At 40.2% G+C, this 23,466-nt stretch overlaps 1 protein-coding gene across 1 annotated transcript in view; it reads right to left on the reverse strand.

The window, feature by feature from the left end:
* pdss2 (prenyl (decaprenyl) diphosphate synthase, subunit 2) overlaps positions 1-23,466 on the reverse strand; it is a 38,339-nt gene that overhangs the window by 13,766 nt on the left and 1,107 nt on the right. The window contains exons 2-3 of the mRNA XM_075448271.1: positions 14,805-14,939; positions 4,162-4,360 (exon numbers count right to left, since the gene is read on the reverse strand). Of these exons, the coding sequence (XP_075304386.1) occupies positions 4,162-4,360; positions 14,805-14,939 (334 nt within the window). The remainder of the gene's footprint in view (positions 1-4,161; positions 4,361-14,804; positions 14,940-23,466) is intronic.

Consider the following 23,466-nt stretch of genomic DNA (forward strand, 5'->3'; position numbering starts at 1 on the left):
GTTATGGGATGTAACACCACTGTCATCCGTGTGAGCCCTGCACACGCACAGCCATGTACATGATTTAGTTGTCATGTTGAGGAGGCCACAAGGACGCAAAAGGTGTTAAAAACCTGCAAAAATGTCCATAAAGCAAAGCAGTTATGAACATATGAACATACTGCACTTAACACAAGTTGGTGTCCTTCAAAACGAGTCTTTAGACTTCAGAAACTTGCTTTAATTAATAATCCAGTTATTAATTTTGATTAATCTGTTCCGCAGATCTCAAACTTATTTCTGTTGGTAGCGAGCAAACAAGTGACGAATTTAATGGTAGAGTCAAAATAAGTAATACTCATAAAATAGTTTAGAAACTAAATTGATAACTTGTGAATACAGTAAGTCAGTAAAGAAATTAGAACCAAGATTTAAAGAAATATACAGATATATGGCTAAATAAACAGGTTGAGTGATAAATTATTTGATAATAAATGCTACTAAAATAATTTATGTTAAAATTATTGAATGGTATGAGAAAGAAAAAAAATTCTGCTTTAATTTCAAACTTGTGTTAATTTTGCTATTTATTTACTTTGCCACTCAGCTTTAAATTATATTTGTTTTTTTAAATTGGAATAAATTTAATTTAGTATTCATCAGAAGTTGAAGGTGTGAATATTACACAGTTTTCAGTGAATCTCTTGGCTCTTTGGCTGTAAGAAAACACACGACAGAGCCAAAAGTTCTGTTATATGTAAGTAATTGGACATGGAGTTGAATTTTTCTTGTTAAAATCTGTGTCCAAGCTCAAGATTTAACACTCAACATCTAAATATCACTGTTTTAGTCTGGTGTAATGACTAAATATGCTTGGATTTGAATGCCTCTCGAGTCAAGCTCACTTTCAAAGCTTTCGTATCTCCACACAACAGAAAAATAAACCACTTTATGTGACCCGTTTGAGTTTTCAACCGAAAGAAATCAGAGGACAGAATTTGTACGAACTCATGAACAAAACAATTCCTGGAACAATAGTGTAATTTCACACGTTTAAAGCGATAAAACATGTGACAAAAAGGCTGAAACTGTGAGCTTTAGTGTGGTTTCCCCCTCGCTTCACTTTGTTTTGCTAACCTTTTCAAACATGAGTAACTGCTAGCTATCAGATGTCCATTAAAAACTTCCACAGTGGGGACACTTCCTGCGGTTGCTTCAGATTACGTTCATACTCCTCATAAACAGAGCTGCAGGTTTGTTTGAGGGGGAAAGAAGCGCTGCTGTGTGGTGTTTTGGGACCAGCCGAGACTGAATGGGGTCACTCTCACTTTGAAAATGGATTACATGGAAGCAGAAGATGCTCGAAATGTTCAGATCCATCACAGATAACCAGAGGTGGGTAGGGTAGCCAAAAATTGTACTCAAGTAAAAGTACTGTTACTTTAGAATAATATGACTCAAGTAAAAGTAAAAAGTAGTCATCCAAATAATTACTTGAGTAAGAGTAAAAAAGTGCTACTCAAGTACTGAGTAACTGTTGAGTAACGTCTGATTTATTTGTTAACACAAGCATTCAATCAGACAGACAAAAATACTAAATAATCATCTTTAGGCAAATTAGAGTTCATCCAATTGATAAAATAAAGTAAAACGAATGAATGAATTACAAAATAGCTTAAATCAAGAGACTTAGGAAATGTTTAAAACATATGTAACCTAAAAAACAAACATTCACCTATCCATGAAAAAAAACAAAAAAAAAACGAGTTTAGGAAACTTCCCGCTACATGTTTGCTCAAGTTAAATGTTGAGTTTCTGCTGAAATGTGCGTTTGTTTTGGTTGACACAGAAGACACATAATGTAGCTGCTGTTTCTCACTCTTTGTAAGGTAAACATGCTTTCAGGGGTAAGAAGAAAAGTAACCAGCTCATTGTAGCCTAATGTAGCGGAGTAAGAGGACAGTTTCTGCTGCACACATCTACTCAAGTAAAAGTAAAAAGTATAGAGATTTAAATCTACTCCTAGAAGTATATTTTTTTCAAAAACTTACTCTAGTAAATGTAACTGGTTACTACCCACCTCTGCAGATAATTTGGTTAAATCATCCCCATCATTTCGCTCGCACTGGGTTCACTGCAAAAAGTGAAATCTAAGTAAAAATAAATATCTCAGATCAAAGGGATATATGCTTATTTTTTGTCCGATAAGATAGTTGTTCTTAGTAAGCAGTTTTTATGTTAGACTGTTTCACTTGTTTGAAGTGTTTCTGTCGTTAATTATCTAAATAAGATATTACAGCTTGTTACTTGTGACCTGTTTTTGAGTAAGTACATGCTTGAAGTTAGAATATCAACAGTTTCCAAGCTGGTTTCAAGAAATATAAGGCCTAGTGCATACCACTATGTCAAGATAATGGCTCTAGCATTTACTTAATTCAAGAATATTTTACAATATATTGAGAAAATAGGCCACATGTATTTAATTAGAATTAAGAAAAATGTACTTGTTTTTAGTTAAAATACACTAATTCTAAGGTATTTGCGGGTTAATTGAGATTAGATATTTTTACTTGTTTTGAAAAATCTTGACAAGCCACATTTTCTTGTTCCATTGGCAGATAATTTTTGCTATTTTTAAGCAAAATACACCTAATTTTTGTACTTTTTTTCTTGTTTTTGAAAGCTGGTTTTAATTCACCTTTCAGGGGAACGACTGCAGTTTAAGGAAACGCCACACCTGTAGCATCACAACTCCCACTAGGTTTTTCTTCGAAGAAACGCCACGGATATCGCTCACATCATATTTTTGGGAGGGTGTCTCGTGGCTGCCATGGAGCAGACATAAGCCCAGAGTGTGTGTGCAGAAAAAGCTTCGGCGATAAGGGCCGGTCCGGCTGATGGCATATGTGGGCGGGGAGCGGGTTATTTTGATCCACTCCAGCAACCGCACAGAAGTGTGGTGACAGCATCTGTCAGCGGCAGGTTACCGGGCATCTGTGGTGCCCCTACGAGACCACCGTCTCACAGACGTCCAAAGCTGAAAACTCAATCAGAGGGATTCTCGTGGCGTGCACGTGACCGGCGTCTCCTGACCCTCCTCAGAAAGCAGGCATCCAATATTTGGGACCTGCACTGAGATCCTTCTAAAACTTTTAAGACTTTTCCATCTTTTATGAAACCTTAGATCTGTGTTTCTGTTAACTTTTACACAATATTACCAGTTAGGGCTTTCGCCACACACTTATCATGGTCAAAATAATAATCATAATAATAATAATAATTTTTAAGTTAATTTATATACGTAGATTTTTGGTTAGTGGTAGTTGATGTTATTTTCGTTTATTTTATTTAGTTATTATTATTATTTTTTTTATTAACTCTTTTTCTTTTTATTAAGTAATTTTCTTTCTATTAAGTAATCTTAATTATCGTATTGGCACATGCTATGTTGTGTATTTTTATTTATGGAAAACTAATAAAGTACAAGTCATAAAAAAAAAAATCATGGTCAAAATAATCAACTATAACAATATTATCTCACTTATTATTGCAATATCAATTAAAAAAAATAGCATTAGCATTTGCTTGTTTGTATTGGCAGCTGGATTATACATATAGGATGTAAGAAACTGTGAAAACTGCTCAAAAACCCAAATGTTTTGGCTTTATCAGCAAATTACAATATTATCACATGTGTATTATCAACACGGTATTAATATTTGAGTGTTTTAATATGACAATAGTCATAAACACTAGTAAAAATCAGTGGGATTAAACTGGATGGTGAAAATGGCAACTGAAAATCAATTGTACGTACATCTTCTGAATTGTGGCTGTTGTCAAGCAACGTCTACTCGCATAAGAAAAGGCCCTGAATGAGTGAACACAGCCTCTTTTAATGAATTATACATGTTATTTGAGCTCAGATGTTTAAATGTTGAATGTAAGACAATATCTGGAGGATGCAGTGGAAACAAACAGAAAAAATGAGTAAAATAAGAGGATATTGTAGGTGAACATGCTGGTATTTTAATAAGAAACTGGCATCTGTAGACATTTTGATTACAGTTTGGGGATGTTGGGCTTTGTTTAAATGGTGGAAGATCGACACAGCCTATCAGAGCTCATATAACAGCAGATTTCCTCATCAGAATCAGGTGAGATATGACCTCATCAGTTTACCTTAGTGTCGTTCAGCTGGGCCAGTCCGGTACAGGCATTCGCCAGCAAGAAGTCCCCGCTGAGGACGGCCATCTTGTTCCCAAACTCCATGTCCTTCAGCGGGCCATCGGAAGTTGTCCACTCCTTCAGATTTACAATCCCACGATGCACCAGGAAAGCAGTGTGGATCAGCTCTGTGATTTCTGCCAGATTCCTCTGGCTATGAAACAAACAAATAGATAAATAAAAAGTTTAATTCACCAGAGGTTTAGTTTTAGACTCTGGAATACAGTTCTGCGGAAAAGTTTTGAGCCACCCCTCATTTCTTGTAATCTTTCATGGTGGTCTTGAGTACTACTTCTCCAGTCTTTCTGAAGCTCTTTCAAAGCTTTTCTTTGGACATTTGCTGCTTTTTCCACTCATTTTCAGTCCAGTTCTTGTACCTGAACATTTTCAGAGGAACTAGTGTGTTTGTTAAGCCACTTAACTCTGACCTATGAATCATTCAGGCATAAAAAAGGCTCCCAACTCAAGGGATGAACCAGTGTTGTGTCCACACAGAACAGAAGAAGCCATTTTAAATGGAATATTTAGGCACTTTGTTCCCAGCAGCCTGTCACAGAGACACATCATTTGTTCCCATTTCTTTAGTTACATCTATATAAAACCAGCAAATTTAACACAGTGTGACAGACAGAAAACAGGATTTCTGCAGCAACAAGGTGATTCCCAAAGAGCTGTTAGCTGAAAACTTGGCATATCTCAGCATGGTGTGCAGTGTGTCCTTAAAACATTTGAGGAAACTGGACAAGTGGAGGACAAAAGAAGAAGTGTCAGGCCTAAAGAACTATCTACAGCAGATGAACAGGAGGAAATCCGACCCAAAGCCACCAAATAAAACTGAAAAAACACAAACTAAAACACAAAAAACACACAAAAAAAAAACACAAAAAAAACAAAAGAAACACAAAATAAAACAGAAAAACACGAAATAAAACATAAAAAACACAAAATAAAAACACAAAAGAAAACAATAAAACACACAAAAAGTGTCAGGCCTAAAGAACTATCTACAGCAGATGAACAGGAGGAAATCTGACCCAAAGTCACCAAATAAAACAGAAAAAACACAAAATAAAACAAAAAACCCAGAAAAAAAAAAATAAAACAAAAAAAAAAAACACAAAATAAAACACAAAAACCAAAATAAAACACAAAAAACACAAAATAAAACAGAAAAACACAAAAAAATAAAACACAAACTGGACAAGTGGAGGACAGAAGAAGAAGTGTCAGGCCTAAAGAACTATCTACAGCAGATGAACAGGATCTGAAAGTGATGTCCTTAAGAAAGAGGAAAACATCCAGCAAAGACCTGACACAGGAGCTGAGAGATGCATCTGGACCTTCAGCTGATCCATCTGCTGTTGGCCCAAGCCTCATCAGAAATGGGCTCCATGGAAGGGTGGCTGTCAGGAAGCCGTTCTTCAGGAAGGGAAACAGGGAGAAAAGGCTGAGCTGTGCCAAAGGACACAAGAAGTGGGCTGAAAATCAGTGGCAGCAGGTCTGATGGAGGGATGAATCCTCCCCAGAGCCCGGAGCTCAACATTACTGAAGCAGTGTGGGATCATGTTGGCAGAGAACGCAACAAAAGGCAGCCCACATCCAAAGAAGAGCTTTGGGATGTCCTTCAAGAAGCCTGGAGAACCAATTTCCCGTTTTCCTGTCAGTATATAAAAAAGGAAGGTTGGCTGAAGACTTTTTCACAGCTTTATAAGCAGCTCAGACCAGTTTGAAAACTCACAGCATCTCAACACACACACACGAAAGAAAGGTGAAGTTTCTTTTTATTCTGTCTAACAACTGGGGAAACTCGTATCTGCACCGTAAATCTGTCACATTCCTGCATTTTTCTGACTCACTAACTTAAAAACTATTTCATTCTTTTCATTTTTAAAAGTACAATTTGGATATAAAACGGTATCGGCTTCCTCGAGGGCTTATAAACCAGCAGATATTACAGACATCTCGCCACACAGCGTGTCGGGGGCTGTGTTAAAAAAAGAAATTAAACTTATCATTAGCAGATAACAGCCATTCTTGATTATGAGGAGAGAAAAAAAAAAGACAACAGTGGTGTATGAATAGAGTCTTTCACAGCAGCCGAAGGGAGGATATAATCAAATGTTGATTCAGTCATTGGTGGGGGATAATTAGGCCTCTCTCCATATGGAGGGAGCTCACCACCCTGCGACAGGAGGGATCCATCCAGACAGGGTCGGGTGCGCTGATAGCCACTTACGACCTTCTTTCAACCGCTATGAGAACCTGATGAGCCGGTCGTCTGCCTTGAGCTCCAAACCTTTCCTATACACACACACACACACACACACACACACACACACACACACACACACACACAGCTAGGTAATTGCCGTGTTCGGCGTCAGCGTGGAAAAGATGTGATTAAAATTCAATAATGTCATCTACTTTGCCTCTCAATCACACCCATTGTCTGGTTGGATTCTCCGCTCGGTGACGCACAGCAACAACACTTTCGCCCCGAATGAGAGTTAATAAATTCAGGGTTTAAATAAGAGAAAATTAACAGGTTGAGAGACGCGTCTTCTCAAGGTGCCTCAGAGTGTTGGCTACGCTTCAAGAGGAGAAACGCATTGTTACAGAAACAGAAAAACACAACGAAAGAGCCGATACTGGGGGTCAGAAATGTTTAAAATCTCATCCAAAGTCGGTCTAATGGTGACTTTTTTTCTACAGCAACAGTAAAAGCATGATTGTTATAAACATTACTACTATCTATGTTCTGTTTAAAGTGATACTCCGGAGTAGATTCAACCTGGGGTCATTTGAACCGTGACATCCAGCCAAGTAGCCCACCCGCAGTTTTTTCGATATTGGCTGAACATCAGCTGAGTTACAGAGTTATCCCAAATAGCTTCGTACAAGGGTTAATGGATCCTGGTCCGTATCTCCAAAATTACCACACTAAAATCACATGCCATGACACCAAACTTCTACAGTAGTACAAATATGGTCTGTACTCACCAAACGATGCATTTGGAAGTTACATAGTCTAGGAGTTTATTATTATCAACACAAGCCTGATAGCTTCTCTGCTGCTAAAGCTGCGTTGACGTCACTTCCTTGATCTGGGAGCTTCAAAGTAAGATGAGGGTTGATCTACTACTGTAGACAACAAAGCAAGGCTGCTCAATTTCTCCATTGATAAAATAAATTCACAACTCTACAACATAAAAATTAATAAAAAACCATGTAGAATATAGCATATACTTTGTTGTCTACAGTAGTAGATCAACCCTCATCTTACTTTGAAGCTCCCAGATCAAGGAAGTGACGTCGACGCAGCTTTAGCAGCAGAGAAGCTATCAGGCTTGTGTTGATAATAATAAACTCCTGGACTATGTACAAACTTCCAAATGCATCGTTTTGTGAGTACAGACCATATTTGTACTACTGTAGAAGTTTGGTGTCATGGCATGTGATTTTAGTGTGGTAATTTTGGAGATACTGCCAGGATCCATTAGCGCTTGTACTAAGCTATTCGGGATAACTCGGTAACTCAGTTGATGTTCAGCCAATATCGAAAAAACTTCGGGTGGGCTACTTGGCTGGATGTCACGGTTCAAATAACCCTAGGGGGAATCTACTCCGAACTATCACTTTAACCTTGGAGCTTGTTAAAAACAAATTTATGTCTTTTCAACTTGCAGTGGAAATATACACCAGCCACTTTATTAGGGACAAGGTCGGACCCCGTTTTGCCTTCAGAACCGCCTTCATTCTTCATGGCGTAGTTTCAACAAGGTGTTGGAAACTTTCCTCAGAGATTTTGGTCCATATTGACATGATAGCCAATCTCCCGTTGGATTAAGATCTGGTGACTGTGGAGGCCATTGGAGTGCAGGGAACTCATTGTCATGTTCAAGAAACCAGTGTGAGATGATGAGCTTTGTGACATGGTGCATTAACCTGCTGGAAGTAGCCATCAGAAGATGGGCACACTGTGCTCATAAAGGGATGGATTTGTATACATATACCGTTAACGCGGTAATTTTGACATATTATACGTATAATATACGTGACATATTATACGTTAATCTTGCCTAAAAACTAATTTTGCGTAAAAAGGGTCAATTTCAGTTAACTTAAAACAAATTAACCCGGAACTACGGAAATTTTATTTAACCCTATATAGCGGAATTAGCGGAAATTGAATTTCTCTGTTCCGTCACTAATTCGACTGCGACTGAAAATGAGTCGTCAGACCCAGAGTGGTGTAAAAAGAATTTATTGTATTTACTCTATAGCTCTGGTCAGACCAGGCAACTTTTTTTCCCCCCATTCTTCTACTGAGTAAGACCCCATGACGTCACAGTATTTTCGCGCCGCCATATTTGTGTCCGCCTGCGGCACTCAAGTCACAGGTTACAGCGTTGCCACAGGTTACAGCGTTGCCACAGGTTACAGCGTTGCCACAGGTTACAGCGTTGCCAGAGGTTACAGCGTTGCCACAGGTTACAGCGTTGCCACAGGTTACAGCGTTGCCACAGGTTACAGCGTTGCCACAGGTTACAGCGTTGCCACAGGTTACAGCGTTGCCACAGGTTACAGCGTTGCCAGAGGTTACAGCGTTGCCACAGGTTACAGCGTTGCCACAGGTTACAGCGTTGCCACAGGTTACAGCGTTGCCACGTTACCAGAAGAAGTGGAGTCGGAGGCGAGTGACCGAACATTGCCGTTATTTGAAAGATGTCAGGAATATATTGTGCTGTTGGCTGTGATAGCAGTCGACAAAGAAACCCCGGACTGCAGCTTTATTCCATCCCAAAGGACGTAGACCGGCGGAATAAATGGTTGGCTGCAATGAGAAGAGACCACTGGCAGCCAATAATAGCATATCCAAATTGTGGATATGCAAATCAACACTTCGTGTCCGGTAAGTCCTCAACTCCATCTAATTTTTATTGTAGTCTTTGGAAACCCCTTTCAAAACACACCAAAAACATGATTAAACTTCAGATGCCATATGATTAACGCTGACACTTTGTTACCTAACGTGACGTTAGCTAGCTTAATATAGATTCACATTGTGTCTTATGCTAACGTTAGGTAGGCTAACTTTATCTGATTACTGTACACTCAAAAGCTTGTGGTTTGAGCTGATATCAGCCACTAATTAACTATTATCCATACCTACTTTTTTTCGTGGCGCGGGTCCTTAAATACAATGAAATACCGTTGTTCCCGTTGCATTAACCACAGTCTAATGCAATCCTATTCAATGGTTATGCCATAAATTCTACTAGTTGGGGCAGGCGTTTTGCAGAAGTTAGCATACAAAATACTGTTGAGGTTAATAAATATGGGTAGCAACCTATAATGTTAATTTTTAACAAATATCGTTGTCTCTCCGTCTCGTTCAAGTGTGAGGTGTGTGCCGCCAAATTGGACACAAACATGGCGGCGGTCTCGTCGACGTGTAGTCTCAGTTTCCTGTTGTTAGCTGACAGGAGCGGCACCCGGTGGGGTCTCCTGCTGCTGCAGCCCATCTTCTTCAACGTTTCACACGTTGTGCGTTCAGAGAGGGTATTCTGCATTCCTTGGTTGTAACGAGTACTTATTTGAGTTACTGTTGCCTCCCCATCATCTGGAACCAGTCTGCCCATTCTCCTCGGACCTCTCACATCAAAAAGGCATTTTCGTCCACACAATTGGATATTTTCTCTTATTCGGACCATTCTCTGTAAACCCTAGAGATGGTTGTGGGTGAAAGTCCCAGCAGATCAGCTGTTTCTAAAATACTCAGACCAGCCCATCTGGCACCAACAACCATGCCACGTTCAAAGTCACTTAAAGGGCAAGCTTTTAACCTTTCTTAACGTGTATCAAAATACTTTTTACCGAATTGGCCGTGGTGTCAGTAGCAATACAATTCAACCCAGTAGGCCGTAAGGTGAACCTCGAAAACTCCTTCAGAACACCAGGCTTGTTCCGTGCTCTCCGAACCAAACACGCTTCAGCTCATAAAAAGATTTGAGTTATGTTGAGGTTTAAAAAAAAGTTTCGCCGCTCAGAACATAGTACTTTTTTAGTTCGCAACGTTTAAAGGAATAACTAGTGCCTGGCAAGGCGTATGTACATATTCGGCAGGCGTAATAACAGTTTGGCTCGCGAGAGGTGCCACGGTTGAGACGTCATCAGAATGGACGAATCGGATAGCTGGTATGTCAGCTGAGCTGGTAAACAGAAGCAGTACCGCAGTGGAAGCGCGATCATCCAGCAGTACCGAAGAAGACGAAATTTCGATTGAAAATGTTATAAAAAAGAAATCTTCCAAACGTAATATTTGTTACATGCACATATCTTCTGTTAAGCATGAGGAAACACAGAATTTCACCTGCACAAGGTGGAATGGAAGGAATCAGAAGGAACAAATAAAGAAGCACTTGCTGAGTTCTTATACGATGGGTGGCCACATGCTGATCTTACAGCAGTGGGAAGAAACCTCAGCTTTACATAGCACAGCAACATGTCACTGTGTGACTGTACTGGAAGGTGTGCAGTCTGTTCATGCTGTGGAAGACCTGCAGTGTGACCACGAAGAATGTGACACTGGTGTTTTTGCATGCACAACATGCTGCACAGGAACAGAAGACTGTCAGAGCCCTGACACTGATGTAGCAGTCATTGCTGTGAGTCTGCAGAAAGATTTGCCATGCAGCTTGTACTTTTTCACAGGGACGGGCAACAGAACACGCATAATGGACATTACCAAGGTGTCATCAGCTCTCGGAGCCAGTGTGTGTTCAGCCTTGATTGGGATCCATACATTCACTGGGTGTGACACCACAAGGCAAAAAGAAGACATTTGCTGTGGCATGCGAGAAAGATGTCTACCTGAAGGCTTTCAGAAATCTGGGGACTGAATTTAACTTGGACCACTCTACATTTGCATTACTTTGCAAATATGTATGCCATTTATACTATCAGCCAACCGCAGAAAACATCAATGAGGCTATAGGTACAAAGCTTTCTGTATGGCATCATCAGCCTTGCCAGAATTATCTATCCCCCCAACAAGTGATGCCCTCCACCAGCACTGCAAAAGGGCAAATTATCAGGCTAAAATAATGAGGTCATGTGTAAAGCAAAAGATTGGACTCATTTGAATCGGTGGTGGAGAGGAGGACACTGAACAAACTGTTATCCATCATGGATAACCCCACCCATCCTCTCCACCAGCTGCTGGTTAACCAGCAGAGCTCCTTTTCCAACAGGCTCATCCAGCTCCACTGTCACAAGGACCGTTTCAGGAAATCCTTCCTACCAGCAGCCATCACCATATACAACACCTCCCCTCTGGCTGGAAGAGAACTTCAACCTCAATAGGCTTGAAGTCTCTCCTAAAAAACAATAACAAAAAACAAAAAATACTGTAGATTTGTACATAGCAAATGTTTATTCACTATTTTTATTTATTTTATATTATTTTATTTTATTTTATATTTATTTTATTCTATTCTATTTGCTTGTTTTTTACTACTTTAATTGTTTTCATATACTGTATGCTGCTGCAACAAAACAATTTCCCAAATTGGGATTAATAAAGTATTATTAAAGTAGACTTGTGCAGGTGTTCCAGCTGTTCAAACACCACAAAGGAAACAGAGGATAAAGAAGATGACAGCTGCCCTGACACTGACAGTGAGGAATAGTGTATGTGTGTGCGCGCGCGCGCGTTTTTTTTTTTTTTTTTTTACCTTTATTCTATTCCATTTCCTTTTATTATGGTTATGTATATAAGTTTATGCCGGTTGATGTGTATGCCCTACTTGTTTTGATTTTGTTATGTGTTGTATAGTTATTAGTGAATAAATCAGTAAATGAATACCTGAATGGTAAATGGCTAAATTGGCTCAATTCAGAAATACATGAATGAGCATTATCGTTGATAATTATTATTTTATGTTCACTTTAAAATGATATTTTGCGAGATTCCTTTCTGTAGGTTAGTTTTGACAGCACCAGGCAGGTTGTCATTTTTCCAGTTTGTTGTCGTAAATCGGCAACGTGATTGGTCCAGCGCGGTCACGTGGTGTCTTGTGACGTCAAAATCGTCATTCAGCCCTGCGGAAAATATCTTCAGAAAACGTCTCGGTTTAAAAAAAGTACAGGATTCTGTGACGCGAAACTTTTTTTATATGTGCAAAATAAGTTGGTCATTTTTATCAGCTAACGGGCATGTAGTTCGGAGAGCACGGAGCGAACCTAAACGAAAACGGGGTTCACCTTACGGCCTACAGGGGCTAACCATACCATTAGCTAGCACAGACATTATACATTTTGAGATTTCAAAAACAGCGGACCTACCTCTCTCAGCCTCAGGAAAGGTTAAAAGCTTGCCCGATAGAGCCCGCTTTCATGGAAATCAGCGCAATTGGACAACTTTGCGCAGCGGGCATGAAAATTTCTCGCGTTTTTCCCTTTGGCAAACTTCCCTGGGTCTCCAACAGATGGGATATGTTTGTAAAATGGCCGGAATTCTCCTTTAAGAGTTTGACACAGTCACAGAAGTACAAAGCGAAATGGTCAGAACTGGTCAATTATTTCACAGAAGCCGCCATCATTTATCTAACAAGGCGCCGCGTGCAGATTGTACCAATTTATGCAAAGAAACAAAGAATTCAATGGGAACGGAGGGATGAGAATATTCATAATCTTGCTCATTTTTGTGGCCTTGCTGGCAAAAAATCCAGTAAAAGTGAAGCACCTGCACAAAGTAACGGCCTCTTAAAAAAAAAAAAAACCCTCATCGGTCGAACCCCGGGGAACACAATCCTAAACCACACTTCTAATCTAGCAATCCTGATCAGTAGCAGTGGAGCTTGGGGAGGAAAAAGGGGGACAAGGGGGCCGGTGTATAAATAGCTTTGGTTCCCAGTTGCATAGCAACCGATGCCATCTTGCCGAGGTGTAACGCCCATTACCACGCCCCTTGTCCTGACTGTTCTGTTCCATTTTCCTCCCTCTCGCCACCAAACACAGCCTCGCAGATCTGAGTGTGTGCGGTTTAAAGAGGCGTCCTGTCCGTCAGACGTGATGTTGTTCACTAACATGGCTTTAAAGGTGTGAGGGGTACAAGTTGAACTTTCTGTATTAGTGGCCATCTGTCTATCCATCTATCTATATGTGGTGCGTTCGTGAATCATCAGTGTCAGGCAGCAGAGTGGGAAATGTTTTACAAATGCTGCCTGTCAGAAGGGAGGAGACCATCCCCCGGAGGTTTCAATCACCCTCCTCAAACCCGCCCCACCCCGACTCCCTCCATCCTTCCATCTCGCCATCAGCAGAGGTGCTAATGAGCCCAGGAGAGGTGGGGGCAGAGACATGGAGGGAGCAAAATAGTGCAAATGAGGTGATCAAGTCATGCTGTGTGTGTGTGTGTCACTGTGTGTGCGTTCTTGGGTTTGGACGATCCATCTCATGACTGAGAGAATGCTGCGTTTTGGGCTCAGCGATCCGATGCCGCGTGCCAGGTTGTGGCGTGATGCGAGCACAGTAACTTACATCATGCACCAACACGGCTCGGCCTCGCCGGCAGAACAGGACCGGGCTTCAGTACTTGGTTTATTCCGTTTAGCTCTTCTATTAGGATGCTTCTGCACAGACCAAACGCTTGTGCCAGCTCGCAGTAAGAAAGAAGCCTTTCAGGCATCTCGCGCGCAGCCACGCCAAACACAGCAGTCACTTCTGGAAACCACTTGGCGCACACCCACATCCCTGTTCGGAGCTGCATGGAGGCAGCTGATGTGTGTGAGGAGGCCCGAGAAGGACCTCACGGCGTTATCTGAAGCATTAAAGCAACATCGCAATATGTATCGTTCCAATCCAGAGAAAGCCTAACCCCTATGTCATAACATTAGTAAAGATTTAAGTTTTCAGCCATAATATATCAGATTCAAACATCAACTCTGATTCCACGGGGACTTTGAAGGCTTAGTTGACCTCCATAAAAACACACTGAGCAGTGCTGCTTTAATGTTTGTTATCTTTGGCCAATTAAAGACAGAAAAGGTTTATATTCTTAGTTCGCAACCAAGTGAATAAAACAAGAAAAACACAGAGATAAGAAACTTCCGCTAATAGAAAGCATTTATTAAGCCAACATTTTGTCTCGCTTGCAAGGACCAGAAGAAATAGTCTTTTATAGTCCTAATAAATTATTAATTATTTAGATCCAAGAGGATCAAACTGTCCAATTTGGATATATAACAATAATAATAATAATAATAATTGGTTCACCAATATGAAAAAAGCCCAAAGAAGCTACTAAATGTCCTTTTTAAGAAGTCTAAATACTAACCCCCCCATCTTGTGACTGTGGGAGTATTGCCTCATTATTCCATCCATTTGGGAGATAATGTAGTGCTTCACTTACAGGAACTGATGTGGACGATAACCACAAGATAGAATTACCTGACACTAGGATCGTGTTTCACTGTTTGTCCCCCAGAAGCTACGTACCGGAGACAAAAGTGCAAACTTATGGCTCTAAAGTGAAATACCACAGACGCCGTTTTCTCCAAACCAGCACAGAAATATGTATATCTCAGGTGGCTTACCTGGGGTAGATGCCGCTCACCATGTCGTTAGCCAGGAGCTCGGAGGCGACATGGCTGGGCCCTGCGGCTTTTGACAAGAGCAGGACGATCAGTCCTCTCATCTGAAGGTTGTTCTTGCTGTCATAGACGAACCCTCTGTAAGGAAACACCATCCATAGGTCAAAGTTCGACCCTATATTTAACAACAGGCTTTGATTAACTCTTCATTTAAAGTAGGAATATTGACACAGTAAACTGGATAGATTTGGAATAAAATATCACACTAAGAGGCAGATATCTATAGATGGGTCAGTGATTCTTTTTGGACTGGATATCACCTCAGAAAATGTTTAACTGTCCAGCTACCACCACTTTTAAGACATTTAAAACCGTTTTATACCAAAGCTCCTATAAAATCTCCTCCCAAAACCCCCCCCCCACACAAGTATGCAAGTTAAGAACATCGGGAAGAACGACTGTATATCGTATCTCTTGTGTCCCAAGCCCCATGTCCAGTTTGAGTTGTTTAAGAAAGCAAAGTATTATTTTCAAATTTCAGCCTCTTCACAGCCACTCAGAGGGTAAAAGTGGCTTCGAACCTACAATAACTCCACTCTGTTTCAGTCAAATCTAATGCAAAGAACATTAATTTATTAATAATGCATATATAAGCTGATCACAAAGTCAAAAACACACCAATGTAAAAGAATTTCAAGCTGCAATAGAAATATTGGCTCCAAAACATGAGGGTTTAACAAGGCTCCCTTTCTAAACACCCCACAGGTCATTATGGTGTCATTAGCTACATTCCCACCACCAGCTGAGAGCCATCAGAGTTTCCAGGCTGCAAATAAGATTTGTGAATCAGACTAATTTCTACTGTGGTTTGAGTAGAAGTCGTAGTTTTCCTAACAGGAAACGAAAATGACAACAAATACTACAGTGGACATCCACAAAAGGAAATGACCCTCAGGAATGAGTGCAATAGTTTGTTTGTTTGTTTTTGTTTAAAGCCAGTTTAGCAGCTGTGGCTATTTCATGGCTAATACAGGTAATACATTGCACTTGACACTAAATACCAACAATGAAATTAATAAATAAATACATTAAATAAGTTTGTTCACATCAATGCACTTTAAAAAGTTTAAAACCTTTAAAAGGTGGGACCTTGTTAAAAAATACCTACTATAGTACCTTCTTTAAAAAACTGCTGCCTTTTTATTCTAAGGGCAGAGCAAGATAGAATATGCTTAATTGATAAGGGATTACCACAAAGATCACATAGGGGAGGTTCACCTCCAGTTAACAAAAAACCATGAGTGAGTCTAGAATGTCCAATTCTACACCTTGTATAGACAACTTGATCATGTCTACATGAAAATGACGGAGTTGTGATTTGTTTCCTAGTGCAATAGTAGAAATGTTATTTAATCTTGTAAATTTGAATGAAACCCCACTGGGTGTTTGGGAGAATGTCAGTTTTCGTAGACACACATCCATCTGTGCCAGTGTTTTAAGAAGTTGATTGATTGAGTGTTTATTTCGAGCTTATTTTCAGGCAGATTACAAAATAAATACATTTCCATAATAGGCCTATATATGAATTTACATACTCATCTAAAACAAAGGTAACAGAAATCAATACTCGCTCGAAAGGGAGTGAGATGAAGTAAAAATACTTATTTGCTCCCACCCCCGTTCAAAAATGACAATTTATATGGATGCGTCTTACATACACTGGCATAGTTTTTAACTTTCAACCTAATTTTAACATATTATTACACATATCTTTTCATCTCTTATTTGATGTTAATCACAATTTATATGATGACAACAGAATAGCCCGTGAATATACATTACAAAAGTTTGAACTTGTTTCCATTAACACCTCTGAACAGATCAACGAGGAAAGAAAGAGACAATTCAAAGCGGCAGATGTTGCCTAAATAAACAAATGTCAGTCTTGGCTTTTTGTGAAAATAATCTCAAATTAGATTAAGAAGCAAAACCCGTCGAAGCGGTGGGGCATGATTTAGCAAATGTATCAGGAATATAATTGATCAGTTTTGCTGCAGGACTGCTCTTTCTTTTGGGTTTCATGGGGGGTTTTCCAACCCCCTCTGCCAACAACCTTCTGACACATTCAGGGAGGCACACACACAGCCCAGCGGTAGCTGCCTGGATGGTGGGCAGATTAAATATCTTTCTACTCTCTCCAGGGAGCAGTTAGACAGAGCACCTCTAATCCTTTCCCTATGGGAGCCCCTTGTGCCATGAATCACACTCTCGTTAGGAGCTCCGAGGCAGACAAGCCACCACGCCCCCCTCCGCTCGATGTCCCAGACACAGGCCTCGACACCCCAACCTCCACCCCCCGCCCTCTCTGTGGAGGAACCCGAATCAGAGGAGTATAAAGAAGCAAACATACGAGTGATTCACAATGTTCTGGTGCTGAGAGGAAAAAATATCCTGCAGTTTTGCCCCTAAAAAAAACCCCCAAACCTGTCACATAAAACGTGTTAAATTTACGATACAGCTGACATTATGTCAGGATTACAGCTCAAGAGAAATATTTACGGTCGGTCTGAATTTTTTTGCTCAACAGCAAGAGACAAAAACCGTCCAGAGAGCAAAAATGATGAAGCTGCTCTCCTCTTGGAGAGTCCAGGTAAGCCGGTGGCCTGAAGGTGGCACATGATGAATATTTATGTCACAATACACGCCAGCATGCATCAATCCATCACAACCGCCCTCCTGTAAAGGGGTGTGGGCACAAAGATGATGTGGAAGAAGAGAGACAGTGAGGAAGAGAAGGAGCTGGGAGAGAGAAATGGGCTGCTGTCATTTTAAAGGGTTGCCAGCGGGTCACCACGCCTCCCGCTCAGCAACCGCGCTGCAAGAACTCAGGAACTAAAGCTGCCGTGTGCCAGCGCGGGAATTAATGAATGCAAATGTATGACCTCACAGGGTGTCATATCGATCCTCCGCACGACGTTTTTTCATAAGTAACGAACGAATGAATGAATGAAGAGGCCAAACGTGTCTGCACATTACCTCAGGAGAGATTTTATGCAACACAAACGCCTCTGCTGTCCACAGCTGATACCGCCATCGATCAAAATCATTAAATGTTTATAATAATAAATGTCGAACCAACAGTTTTTTTTTTTGCATTTTCCAGGATTTGATTATCTCGTTTTAATAGAAAAATAAAAATAAAAGGTTGAAAAGATCCTGATAAAAAAAAAATCTGCAGCTGGTTTCAGAGAAGCTTAAAAACTATTTTTAAGTTAAAAAATGATTAAATTTTTTGCTCAAATTCCAAACATTTTGACTATTTCCTTGGCAAGATTTCTGTATTTATTGTTTTTTCTTCTTCTGTGCTCCTTTAAAACATGTTGGCAAAAGAAACAAGATCATTCAAGGACGATAAAGACGATTTGAAAATTGTTTGATAATAAATATAACAGGCAGAAATATGGAAAAAGAAAAGTTCAATTCATTTATCTAAAACTAAATCAATTCTATCATGTTTTCGGTTTCTTGTTTGCGTTTGTAATCTCTCTTTAAAAGATATGTTTATCAGCTTTGTTCATAAAGATTTAAAATGAAATTTAGTGACATTTAAATCGTAGGCCGTGACACCCAATGTCAGCTCGGATTTTGTTTTGGGGGTTTGGTAAAAGAAGCTTGAATGCTTTAGAGTTAAAAAACAAATTATTTGCCTCATATTGTACATTTCTGTAGCATCTCTCGTCACCTTCTGTCTGAAATAATTTGTTTTAGGTCCTAACATGTAACATTTGGATATTATTGTGAGCAGCAGCAACTCAGAACAAAGAAAAATCTTCGGTGCGCTCTTTGATATAGTTCATAAATCTCCCTATCGTGGATAAAACAGATAAATTTGGACACAGCGGACGTTTTATCACACCATCATTGAGAGTGCACTGGTGAAAAAGGTTCTGTTGTAGGCAGAAGGCTGGACCCTCTCAGTGCTGTGGTGGAAATTGTATTCCGTTTTGGAGAATAATGAACATCGTCTCCACAGCATCCTGGCAGGACGGAGGAGCAGCTGCAGTGAGAGGCTGCAGGACTGAGAGGTTCAGGAGGTCCTTTGTCCCCACAGCCATGAGGCTTTTAACAGGGACTGCTGAGTTCTTCTCAAATTGATTGATTGATTTTGTTTTTAATTTTTTTATTTAGTCATTTATTAGGGACCGAGCAGTGAAACTGCAAGGACCCTATTGTATCTGAAGGAGTTCTTATTATTATTCTTTGCAAAAGGTACTCGTACTCATCCAGAGCCGTTTATAGAGATAAACGGCTATAAATCTCTATAAACGGCTAAAAACGGCTCTGCACTCATCGACTCTGTAGCGTCCCCTACGATATTTCAAAATGGCCCCCGCATTGGAGTTAGTTTCGCGTGGGACGACGAAATTCGGTAGACTCATTCATCATACCCGGACGCACAAAAAAGTCTCATGCCGCCATGGTCCCACGTCCACAGGAAGGCGGCCATTTTGGATGGAAGGTGCGTTTTGGTGCCATTTTTGCCCGATTCCACGCCTTACATATGATCGAACTCGTCCTACAGATTTAATGCTAGAGAAACTTTTTACAATCATTGTAAATATTTATAATTTTTTTGAGCTACTTGACTGATTTGAATTTCCCCCATTGGGGGATGAATAAAGTATTTTTCTATTTCTATTCTATGATCCGATGTGTGCATACGTGTTAAATTACACGCTGCTGGCCACCAATGGGGGACCATGGATGGGAATAGTCTGGAGTGATGCGCTCGTGGGGGTGCCAGCGCCAGATGTTTCTGATGGTCGGGTTCGTGTACAGGAGCCTTTCCAGTTCATGATTTTAAACATTCCTGCTTTCATCCCACTACATAAGGCATAAAAGCCCCAGACAGCAGATCAGAACTGGCACAACATTAGATGACTTTAGATGTGTAATCAATTAAACTGTCTGATCTTTCCTTCAGTGTATTCTGAAACAGTTTTGATCTTATAGAATCATTTTAATACCACCCATATGTTTTTATAAATGCTGTTCCCAAACACAGAAAACTGCATTTATAAGTGCCGTTTCAAGCAGAATCTATAAAATGTAGAAGGTGATATTAAACCGCTAAAAACACTTAGCACACATTGGTCTTACAGATTAAGTAGACCAGGAGCAACGTTAGCTTCTTTTTTGGCCGTCTGGGTCTGGTTGGTCCACATAAGCCCTCCGTAAGATGTTCTTCGCTCTGAACCAGCAGACTTGTTGCCACAGCAGCATCAGTTTTTCTGTCCAGAAGCTTCGTCAGAACCAGCACTGGACATGTTTTGGTGGAAAAGAAAGATTTTATTGTAATGAAAACCAAACATTTGGCCAGTTAGCACATAGCAGACATGCCACTTCTTAAATCCTCTGCCAATTTACTGCAGAAAACACTCATGATAACGCAACATTATCATTTCTGGCTGTCTAATCAACTTTGCTGCTTTTTATGCTCATAAAAGTGCACAAATATGTCATTTGGCAGCACTAACGGACCCGAGTGGCTTGAACACTTTCACTAACACTCAGTGATAAAAACACTCTCAAAGGAGAAAAGTTTTATATTGATTTTTGTATTAAAAACTAATGTAAAAACTTGAAAAAGTTGATGTTTTTGTGAAGTTATTTGAAGGTTGCACATCTCACAGTGAGACAGTGATTTGTTTTCACTTCTTGACTCATCAGTATTGTTCTTTGGCCTCAATCTAAAGTCAGTCTGACCTGCTCTTTATGCCTGTTTTTTAAGCTCCGTCCTCGCTGAAGTTAAGTTTCAATGTCAACACTGAGGCAGAAGCTCGCAGACCTATTATGCATCATTTAAAGTCACCCGAAAGTTCACAAAACAAGATCTTATTAGAATAAGAAAAAAAAGTATGAACCAGTCGAAGGGAATTCTAGTTCAAGTCAAACTCTCAAGGACTGTCCTTAAAGCCAGTAAAGTTTCTCCTCTTGGGCCCGCAGTCCCCTCGCTGTAACTCCACACTTTGGGGCAAAGTTAGCTGAGCAGCAGATTTTGAGAATGAAAGGAAAGGAAAAACCGAAACCCAACTCCACGAGGGGCTGCCTGTCTGCTATTGTGGATATTTTTATCTGCCGTGCGTCTAAGGCCGAGACACAGTGGGAAATACGAACCAGCCAACCCGAGCTGACAGTGAGGAGTCAGACTGTCAAGAGGTCTGCGGCACCCCCCCCCCTGCTGCTACAACACCCAAATGGATTGTCATATCAGATTTAGGCGTATAGGTTATTACACCCTTGGGCTCCTGTTTCCATCATACCCGTCCGCATGCCGGGATTGAGTTTGAGGACTCGGTCTTCCAGTTCTTTTTCTTTCCAAGTTTGTGATTTTATTTTGAGAAAACAAAAGAAAACTCAGGAAATTCCTTTGAGATGAGGCGATATTTTGGGAAGAAAAAAAAAGCAACCAAATCTACAGCAGTTCCAGTTATGGATGATTAGGTTCTTCCTTCTTTGGTCATCTTCCCAAAAGTAAAGCAAAGACGAGCCAGTTTGTGACTTTGCGTTTGGAACCAATAAAACTGACGTTGATACAGAAAAACCCAGAAATAATATTCAAACTCTCTCAATATTTGAGCTGTATTCCACTCTCAGTGTTATAACAGAGTTGGTCATATTCACACACTGTAAATGTGAAGTTCTCCCCAAGGAGTTAATCAAAGCTCATTTTTCTGGCACACTTTTCACGCAACTTATAGGCAATTCGAAGGTACTTCACATTTTTATGCATGCTGTGGTAGTTTCTCCATAGTGTAAGAATATCTGCGCCTGCTACTGTTGTCAACTTGGCTTTTGTTTTGTTTGGCTAAAAGGTTTTTTGGAGAAGGGGAAACCAAAATTAACCATAAACAGGTCAATTAAACTAATCTGCTAAGAGCAAACGCTGCTATTCACCATATTCACTATGCTATAATACATTCAGCAGTGTGTTAAATTTGTGAAGTTGTGTAAAGTGATTTAAAAGATGTGCTAAAACACTCATGTTTTTGTTTAAACTTGCAGTGAACAGGTATGTTTATGATTTGGATTTGAAAGGTAGATTTGAGATACGACAGATTTATTTCTAGAGGAAATGCCTAAAAAACCCAATCCTGAAGTCAGAATTCAGGGCCCGACAACGAAAAGAACAAACTCTTAATGATGTCAAATTGAGGAACATGTGGATGGTCCCATCTCTGAGCCTTTTCATTTCTACAACATGAAGCTCAGACGAAGAAGAAAAGTAGCATAAAAACGACCAGGGTCGGGAGGAAAAACTTACAGGGTGGGGCTCGCAAAGCTGAACATTTCTGATCGGCTGGGTACATCCTACGATCGCGGGAAGATAACGGTGAATCGGAGAAATAAAACTATACTTCCTGACTGTTTCATAGTGATTACACTGAATCTAAAAACATCCACACCTCAGCATAGCCATTAAAAAAGGTGCCAAGCTGCCAGGAAAGCTCAGTTCTTTTTTTTCTTTTTTAATACTGGATATTCACTTCAGCTCAGACCTGAAAACTAAAGCCATTTCCACACATGTACTGCAGTCCTGAAATCATCTAGATATCAGCCAATAGGATGGCAACATTCTTACAGAGGTTTTCCACCTAGCGGCTAATCTAATGGAGATTTTACTGTAAATCTCAGCGAGCGTGCACGTAAGTTAGAGCTTTCTGCTGAGCTGTGCGCTGCTTTTCACTCACTCCTTGTTGTCGTGGATACAACCAGACTCGTGTGTTGCCGATATCAACACAAAGACGGTCATCAAGGAGCCTCATCCGCCATTTTCCGTGAGGTTTCACAAAGAAAACGGTGACTTCCACAGCGTACCTCCTGCATCATGTCCTGCCTCTTTGGCAGTTTAGACAGATGTTACCCCTTATCGCCTCCTCCAGATGTTTAGCTGTGAAGGTTTCTCCAGCAGAAAGCCTCCCGCTGTGTGTAAAAATGGCTTAATGTGACTAATCTACCTGAAAACTTTGGAAACACAAAGAACTCTTGAGTATTTATGGAGCTACTCTGGTGCATTTGTACTTAACTTTTACTCACAGGCCACACTTTTCATTTTAAATGTACAATAAGAAGATGATGGTAACGAAGACATGTGAAAAAACAAACAATATATATGGAAACAGGAAGTGGATTTGGGACTACAAACAAATACCTGAAAATCAGACCTTCCAATAATATAAGTAAACGTTTTACTATGGACAAAACGGGCCACGGTCATGTGACCAAAATCAGACAGATGCTCATCGAACTACAACTGACAGACTGTTATTAAATTAGGCCCGACCTTGAGGTCAAGGTCAAGTTTATTCATGGAGCACATTTGAGGGAACAACGTTGACTAAAGTTGACTAAAATTACTAAGAACACCAATCAAATTTAATAAATTTGGCTAAAAATTTAGTGAAAAGAGGTTAAATTATTATAATGGCACAAACTAAGAGGTGGAAAATGAAGGAAAAAGAGCTTTTCTCTTAGTTTCATCCATGCTTTACACACATGAAAAGACAACCACTATTAGTGGACCCTTAAAACTGAAGATGCACATTTTTTAAATCCATGACAAAGTTACTCCATCTATCCACATCGATAACCGTGTTTAATCAAT

The sequence above is a fragment of the Odontesthes bonariensis genome, chromosome 17, assembly GCF_027942865.1.
Source record: "Odontesthes bonariensis isolate fOdoBon6 chromosome 17, fOdoBon6.hap1, whole genome shotgun sequence".
NCBI lineage: Eukaryota > Metazoa > Chordata > Actinopteri > Atheriniformes > Atherinopsidae > Odontesthes > Odontesthes bonariensis.